This window comes from Nicotiana tabacum, chromosome 22 (genome assembly GCF_000715075.1).
Source record: "Nicotiana tabacum cultivar K326 chromosome 22, ASM71507v2, whole genome shotgun sequence".
In the NCBI taxonomy this organism is placed as follows: Eukaryota; Viridiplantae; Streptophyta; class Magnoliopsida; order Solanales; family Solanaceae; genus Nicotiana; species Nicotiana tabacum.
The window spans coordinates 80,798,899-80,808,325 of NC_134101.1; the positions used below are offsets into that span (position 1 = coordinate 80,798,899).

Consider the following 9,427-nt stretch of genomic DNA (forward strand, 5'->3'; position numbering starts at 1 on the left):
AGTGGATGAAGTTGGTGACTGTAATTTGTTTCGGTAGGCTGTGAAAGACTTGGAACTGACAAGGAACACCAACGGTAAGAGAGATCAAATGGCAAACAACAGTGACACGATTTTATACTAAATAACCCAAATTGGATACTTTGCAGAAAGAAGACAATCATTGTCTAGATGGAAATAACCCAATAATCCAAATAAAGGGTTATTGGGGAAAAATGAAAATCACAACGAAGCTTAACGGAGAAAATCGCTAGTGAGAGAAAAAACAGCCATTATCGGAAGATAGGAAAGAGAAGGGGATCTTTCTAGATGCTAATTACCTTAGACCTCTTATATGTTTTAATTGGGTGAATAACATTTATCCATTTAGTAAATATGAATTAATATTTAAAATACGCAATTAAGTTAGTATTTTGATTAGGCTAATTAAATATCCATGGAGTGCCACCTGGCATATTTCTTACAAATTTACGAGCGTGTTACACACTATTAAAAATGCGCCGAAGGGTTTTAATATGAAGGAGGATATAGTTCAGGGGAGTTTTGGGGATATATTATAGTTTAGGTAGAAAACTGGCAAAAAGATAATAATTTAGATGGGTTTTAGGGTATTTACTTTTAAAATGTAGTTAATTAAAATCAATTTTGACTTTGATTTATGACTAATTGAATTAGTTTTTTAGTGCAAATGTGCAAAAGGTTACGTTTGTACAAAGTAATTCCGGGCTGGGTTTTGGTATTTAAATTTACAACTTAACATAAATAAGACCAGCTGCTCATAAATGTTGTCTTGCGCTTTTTCCATCTCTTTCACTTGCCCGTGGTTTCCTTTGGCAGAATTGGCGAGCGTTCTCCATACTCAGCTTTAATTTGTCACATAGTAGTATATATAAATTCTCTCAATGTCGACGGAGGAGGAAAACGCCATAGAGGCGGCAGCAGCTGCCCGAAGGGAGAGGCTCAGAGCCCTCAGAGCCGCTCAAGAACTTCTCCAAACCCCCGACGATGCTGCTGATAATAACAACACTAACGAGGACGACGATGAAAAGTAAGTAGTAGTACCATTAACTGTATTCCTCGTATAGGGGTTCTTTTTCTAGGTTCAATTAACAGTTCGTGTCGCCATTCAATTAACAGTTGTGACACTGCTATCTTGTTCAATTTTTCTGAATGTATGTTTTCTGTAAAAGACAAATCCATCAGTATTGGAATGAAATAGACCTGAATAGAGCGGAATGGAGAGGGTTCAAGTACCTCCTTCCGCTCTTAGCTTCGTGTTTAGTGGTTAACAACTGGAGTGCATTACTCACTTTAGAGATAGGGGCGAGCAGCAAGCATCCCCTTCCCTTTATAGGATTCTAGACCTATCTAACTAACAAGATAAAAGGGAGCAAGCCAATACTTACCCTAACAAGTTGATGGCTTTTTATCAGTCATTGCACGCAGTGGCGGAGCCAGAAATCCTAACAAGAGGATTCAAAAAAATTAAAAAATGCAAAAAGGCTATACCTAGAAGCTTCCCTTTATGTTAAGGGGATTCAGCAGTTTATGTGTACAAAAAAAAGATTAATTTTACCCTTCTTGCATAGTGTAATTTTGGATAGAAGTGGATTCAATTGAACGTCCTTCCTTTACCTTCAGCTTCAACACTATTTGGCGCTAGCTCTAATAGGAAAAGAGAATTGAGATTACTAATAAATGACTCAGACTGGTTTGGGATGAGACATAATATTGATTGATTGATATATATTTCAGTGATGTCCAAATGAAGTTCCGAAATTACCTGCCACATGATAAGCAGCTTCAAGAAGGCAAAGTGGCTCCGCCAGTACTCCCAAAGTTTGAGGACCCTATTGCTACCCTACCTCCCGTCGAAGAGAAGAAAGAGGTGCTTCAGTGATTGCACTATTTCTTTCCTTTTGTTGTTTTCTTCATGGTTTTCACATTCATATTAGTTGAAGGTTACATGTTGTGCTTTTATTTGGTCAAATTTCAGGATCCATTTCTGAATATTGCTCCCAAAAAGCCTAATTGGGACCTGCGCCGGGATGTGCAGAAGAAACTTGACAAGCTTGAGAAACGCACCATGAAGGCACTCTCTCAACTTATGGGTACGTTATTTCCGTTTTCTGTTTAATAGGTCGAATATAAATTAAAATAAATTCAGCTAAATAATCAAAAGTAAGCTAAAGCGACAATTACTATCATTTCATAATCAAGATCTACATATGTAATTTTGTTTTCTCTAGATTTTTTTGTGATGGTGTTTCATTATAATTGTACCACAACTCAAATTGTAGGGCCGTGATCGGCATCCATTGTGGTGACTCACATAGCTTGTAATTATGTAATTTATGTTTTCCCTGATTTTCTTAATTTGTGTTTCATTATAATTGCGTCACGCCCAAACTGGAATGCCGTGACTGTCACTCAATGGCTTGCCCACCAAGTTGGTCCAGGCACCATCGTTAACAATATAATAGTGCATTTACAAAGCTTTAAGATGGGCAACTATCTTGGGAAAATTAGTTTAGTAACTTTATAAGTAGCTATATGTATGGAGTTCGTAGCGCTATAATCAAGTTACTGTTATTTAAAAAATATCTGTAACTGTGTCCTTAAAGTTACTATCAGTAAAACTAAACGCTTTGTCTAAGTATAGTGATTTTATAAGTCATCTGACCTGTGCATGTTTGGTTCACATATCTTTGAAGATCTAGAATCATGTAGTTTATTGATAGTAAGAAAATTACCCAAATTATGTTTGTACAACTTGGTTATGAAATGATAGTCAACTGTCTTTTTAGCTTGCTTTTAATTATTTGAATTATCTACAACTTGTTATGAAAATTATAGTTGAATACATTACTACTCAATATGCTGTGTTAAATATCTACTTCTGATTTCAGCAATCAATTAGAAACTTTTTGATCAAGCAATCAGTTACAAAAGAAATTACTAACTGATTGCTTGAACAGGAAAAGTTGCTAATTGATTGCAGAAATAACAACTGGAGTTACTAGGTTTATCCTTAATTTTATGAATAGTATCCTAAATCCAGGAAGTTAGTAACTTTGGATACTTACGTCTTATTATCCAACTAGATGTCTACTTGTACGGGATTCTATTCTCGACTCCCAACTTCACGAGTTTTCATTCTGACATCTCAACATGTTCAGAAGCACTATCTTAAATGCCTCAGCCAGTTTATGTGCGGGGCGCGTTCGTCAGTCGAGTACCATGGCTAATCACGTCAGACTGAATCCACCAATGGATGAAATCCATGGCTTGATTTGCTTCCCTGGCGCAGTCGATAATGGTCCCTGCTTTCATGGTCATCATCCATTTAGAAAGTCACTCCTCACGCCCTCTATTATCTTCCATTTCTAGCATAACCCAGCAGCATCCATCTCTCCTTTTTTTCTGCTCCGCTCCTCACCTCTCTAATCCTCCCTATTACTGTAGCTTTCTTCTTAGCTAGTTTTTTTGCTGCAGCTTCAACCAGTAGAGCTCCATTAGCAACAATCCGTCCATCTGCATTAACAACCATAGATTTCTTCTGGTTCTTAGCTGCTGCCTCTTCATTAGCCAACAATAACACACAAAATCTCCTTGTTATCCGGGAAGATACCCAAGGAAACAGCTTTGCCTCGACCACACGAACAGTTACCAGACTCTTAATATTACCAAGTGCCTTGTGTTTCTCCTTGTGCTCCCATATTCTTCTATTCAAATGCCCCAGGATCTGCGTCACCTCTGTTCTGCATTTGAATAACGCGTCTTGAATCCATCACACCATTGCACTTCCCTCAACCATCATTGTTCCTCCCTCAACCACTGTGGCTGCTCTTCCCTTAATCATCGCAACTCCTCCTGTGCAGCGAACCACCAGCAGAAGACTACGACGAGAAGCAAAGGTGAGGTACTGAAAGCTAGGTTGGGTGTGTAGAGAGAAGAATGAAGTCTGAGTTCGGAACAAAAGGGATTTAGGTGTGCGTTGTGGAGATGTGTGCTGAAGTGAAAATAATCTGGCAATTTACTCGCAGATCTTAGCACCACCGCTCAACAATGGAGGAATGGAGAGAATTAGATATGAAAGGATGGACTTTTTGCTCTTTGTACCTTTTTTTTCTCAGTTTCACGCTCTTTAGCTCATGTTTACCCTGCACTATGTCCAATTCAGCCATATAATTGCCACATAAGCTCGATCAATAGTCAGGCGTCTAAAATAAGTAGATTTGTACATGTTCAAGTGTATGGACGAGAGCCCGTAGAGTTGGGGGCCGGGAATAGAAATTCGTTCAAGTGTCAATTTGTCTATTAAGTCTAGTTATATCTTTAATTTTTATTCTCTTAACTTAATATTTTGTGAAACTTTAATGCTTGATTTTATATATTTTTGACGATTGTGATTAGCTTTTGAGACAAAACACCCCACACCTAAAATGAAAGTTACTAAATTTATTGACTAATAACTTAAACTATAAAGTTACTTTAATTCTGTAACAATAGGAATTTCTCATGGATAATTCCTAGGTTACTTCCACATAATTTTAGATTCTTCTTAAGATATCTTTCATACAAATAAGCTTCATAATTAAGTTTGAATTTTCAACAAAATAGCAGTCAAATGGATAAAGAAACTTAAGTTACTGTAATTCTGTACCAGTAGGAATTTCTCATGGATAATTCCTAGGTTACTTATAATTTTAGATTCTTCTTGAGATATCTTTCAGACAAATAAGCTTTCATACTTAAGTTTAGATCTTCAACAAAATTGCAGTCAAATGGACAGCTATTTTTGGGCAGCTACTTTAGTAACTTTAGAATTAAAATTTCTACTAGTTTCTTGGCACGTGTGTTGCACGTGTATCCCATGTCAATCAGTACAAACTATTTAAAATGGCATAAACATTGTTAAACACATGAGTGTAAAGGTTAAAATAGGTTTAAAGGAGAAAAATACAAGCTCAAATGTGATTAATAGCATAATCAAAATGCTTCAATGTTATTAAACCATTCAAAGATGTCACTTCAGGGAATTATGATTTAAGATATTATTAAAAGGAAATGATTCAAGAAATTAAAAAAAGAAAAGAAAGAAGATAAAGTAGAATTAAACGCATGAAAACTTATTAGCAGTTTTGTTAGAATACCAACAAAAAAAAAAGACAGAGAGAGCACATCCGATACCTTAATTGAGGCGCAAAGAAAGTGTAAAAAAGAAAAACATAAGACACCTCTATAATAGTACAAACTTAGAAACAGTAAGGAAGTTTAGCCTGCCCTTTAGATTTGGTTACCCTGATATGACTCCCATGCTATGTCATTCCCTATTTTTTTGAAGAGCCTTACTCGGACCTCCACTCAGATGAGCACATTATGTTTCTTAAACCTTCATCCTACAACATTATGATAGCTCTTTAACCAAGATTTATTGACACTAAGCATCAGACTTAAGTTAACAATTTCTGTTCCATGAAATCATATTGATTGATTAACAGTAAAACTATGTCTTCTTACAAATAATATTTGCATTCGTGGAATTTCGATTTTAAAATATGCTACATATTTGTGCTAAAAGATACATATAACGAATAGTCTCTATGCACATGTTTACATGAATGTAGATGTTAATTTCTTGAGAATTTTAAAGTAAAATTTATATATATACAATTATACAAAATTGTAGTATGACTGTAATGCTTAAACTTTTTGAAATATTGTCACAGAAAATATTATCTGACTCACATAAAAGTAAAATAGAGTTCTCTCGTCACAATTTGTTTATCGTAGTTTGACCAAACCTGATAAAGAAAGACTAAAGAGACATAAATTAAATATGGATAGAGTACCAAAATGATTCTATCATACGACAGGAAAATAAGAATTCAAGACTTATATAAACTGTAAATATATAGATATGTCCGTTTTTAGATGAACAAAAAAGTAAAAAGAAAAATGGAGACAAAAGATTATCACTCTTAAACATATCAATACTATGCCTTGGCAATCTAATTTGCTCGGACTTGGGTACAGATGTCCTATACAAGTGCGGATCTAGAGGTCAGATCCTTCACGATACAAATTTTAAGATTCAGGGGTATGGATCCAGGTACGGATACGGGTACTGGTATGGGGATTCAGCTAAAAATAATTCAAATATTTAAAAATAGAGTTTTAAGAATGTCTAGATTATGAGACATTATGTGAAAAACTTACAAGGTATTCCGAGAAGGAGAACGAGAGGAGAATCCGATAGGGAGATGAAACGAAAAGGACTGACATAGAAATTTCTATATACAAGGTATTCCATTTTCTTAAATATCACTCTAGCTTTTGTTTTGTTTTCAAAAATCATTCTATCTGTTCCGAAATTTTTTCGTTGATTTTGGTCGAAGTACCCAGAATCGGTTGATAAGATCCGGCACGGATCCCACACCCACACCCATGTCGTGTTGCGGCACCGAAAAATGAAGAGTCCGAGCAACTTAGTTGGCAGTATATGATACTATTGAAGAATTATTGTATGTAAAGGGTAGATACCATGAATATCTGAAATAGCTTGATAAAAATTGACGATTTCTGAGTTTTTGGATATTCAAACAAAATTTCTTCTCGCCAAATATGACAATAAATTGCCAAATGCCTCATAAATCATTTGTTACTTATATATAGCTACCCCAAAAAAAATAAAATCAAGGGCAATATCATAATACTAAACAATTGTAGGAAATGTGTTTTAGCCATAATTTGCATAAACAAGAATATACAGTTTTATGGATTCTCATAGAAAGTAATAAAAGGAGAATGAACTTACTTGAATCGACACTCGCAGAGTAGTTTTATGTGTTGCAGGAGGTGAACATATAGGCCTAACTAAAATTCACAATATTTTTTGAAGAAAGTAGGATATTCCAATTGATTTCCAAGTTCACTTATATAAGCTGATGTTTGATAAGAAAATCTAATTGAATGTCTGGCAGTTTTCTTTAACGGATGAGATAAATCATTAGCAATTTACCGGTATATCTTCCGGGTTTCTTCGGCAGATGAGCTGATACATTAAGATGATTTGTAATGGTTTTTTCAACTGTGATTGCTATATTCATTACCCTTTGAAAGGTTGGAATTTTGACCGTAAAATAAATGAAATGCTCAAGCTTACATACACCATTTCCAGAGAAGCCCAAAGGCGTTACTGAAAGCTGACCATTTCAATGGGTTCCACATTTGTATTTTTCTAATTTAAATTATTTTATCTTCATTAGAATATACATTTGCGTTTTTGTACACAATTATGGTTGGAATAGTATTTGAATTTAAGGGCAAAATTATCATTCAGGGTTTGATGGATAAATTTGTAAAACAACTTTCGGCTTAGAGTTTTAGAGTGTTCACACTTTTAGTATAGTATGATAATCTCTTTGGATAGAGTGCCGGGATTATGATACTATACCTGATATAACTTTTGGGATTACTTTTATCCAGTGTTTGGTTATGGGTGTTAGCTAATACCGGTATAGATTATATAATAATCCCAGGATAACTTTGTTCACAAACCAAACAAACCCTAAAATACTAACTAATGTTCATAAGGTTTATTAAATAGCATATTAGGCACAAAGTTGCTAATGTATGTTACATCACAGTAACTGTAAACATATTAAATGGTGGCTTATACTTTTTTTTTCAAAAAGGTTTAAATGGTAGCTTATACAGTTGCTATAATGTGCCTTAAGTGAGCAAGTTCCAAGGATCCTGTGACTTTGGAAGGGATTGACAAACAAAAGAATAACTTGAGAAAGTAGTTTAGTCTGGGAGAACGCAATACTAGTACATTTGCAATGAGAGCATGAGGTAAACAAATTTTAAGAATGTTACGCTATCTCTATTTTGGAATGTTATTGATGCACTTAACCTTCTCAATCTTTCGAGTATAAGTGCTTTGTTTGGTGGATGGAGAGCAAAAATATCTAATGGTTACATTTGTGAAACTATGATATGGTCAAAATAAGCAATTCGAGCGGCCTTTAATAGCTACTTTTACAAATGGTAGAATTTTTAAAGGGAAATTTTCATAAAACACTATCTTTTAGTAGTAATTAGCCATCTTTTGAACTAGTGGTTTTTAAGCAAGTGGAGAAATTTGAGAAACTCTTGAAACTATCATTGAGTTAGTCCGTGATCTTAATGAACAAGATAATCATATTATATGAGTTGGTAAAGATAAGCATGGGGTCATACTTTTCTGAATACCCATGGCATTAGGCAAAGAACAAGAGATACCCTTGATCTGTTAGCAGTAGCATGTCTCGGTCTGTTAGATAGCAGCATGGTGCGGTCTGTTAGACAGCAAGCTGATAACATAACTCTGAACCCACTATAATCAAGATAGGCCGTGTTTGTATGGGTTGTGGATATCCTAGGATCAAGCTGATAAAGCAGCCTGAACATAGTGGTTATGAGATATGCTCTTCATGTGTGATCTAGATGAATGACTTTTTTGGGCATAAATGGGGGTATGCTTTTCTTAGGAATCTAACTTTGATTGACTAGAGTGTCTTGTCTTATGTGGGATTTTCTACCTAGTATTGAAGCATATTACCTTATGGAAATCTATTGATTTTGCCTTGCTGTATTGTTTGACATGTTAGTCTTGCTCTAGCTGCTTCTGAAACTTAATTTACATTTACTTTTTGCAGAGGAAGAAGAAAAGAAGAGGAAAATGGCTGAAGAGGATGCCGGAAATGGTGGAGATGATATGGATGTGCTGGTGCACCAGTAATTCAAAACATCGACAGAGCGACAAATGTGGCATTTTCGTGATGGATAAGGCTGCATGAATATTAGCCTTTGTTGCATATAAGCATTTGCCGGTTCTAGCACTAGGCAAAGCATATATGCTTATGTGAACTCTGAAATATTAGTCAGTGTTGTAAAGATGATGAAGACAGATCTATATGTCTGCTTGTTATTAAAGCCGAAGTAGTTGGTATCATTTATTATGTAACTCTATGCAGTTAATTTTTTTTTTTTAATACTAATTTCATCATTGTGGTGAGAAGTTAGGCATGACCTCAACCTGTGTATTAATATTAAGAGGATGAAAATACACGAGGGATTGACACACCAAGTCTCATCAACCTCTGAACCAAAGTTGAGAGGCACACTAACAAAAAGCTACCCCAAAAAAAAAAAAGAACAAGTTCCTTCAAGTACAGTTTTGGGGATGGTATATCGTCCTATCTAGTTGATATGTACCAAGTAGCAAAAGAAACTATACATCAAAAAGCTTCCTCTTGGTTCTTATTCTGAAATTGATCAATTATTCTCTTTCTGTCTTCAGAGAAGCTCTCACCTCCCTTGGTAGAATGTTAGTTTCCATGAAGATTTTATATGTAAGCAAGTTGGTCAGATGTACTGTTAG

At 35.1% G+C, this 9,427-nt stretch overlaps 1 protein-coding gene across 1 annotated transcript; it reads left to right on the forward strand.

The window, feature by feature from the left end:
- Positions 1 to 766: 766 nt before the first annotated feature.
- On the forward strand, positions 767 to 8,998 carry LOC107765741 (uncharacterized). The gene is made up of 4 exons (XM_016584426.2): positions 767 to 1,045; positions 1,753 to 1,885; positions 1,994 to 2,108; positions 8,703 to 8,998. The coding sequence occupies exons 1-4, from the start codon at positions 900 to 902 to the stop codon at positions 8,783 to 8,785; spliced, it is 477 nt and encodes a 158-aa protein (XP_016439912.1). The 5' UTR covers positions 767 to 899; the 3' UTR covers positions 8,786 to 8,998.
- Positions 8,999 to 9,427: the final 429 nt, after the last annotated feature.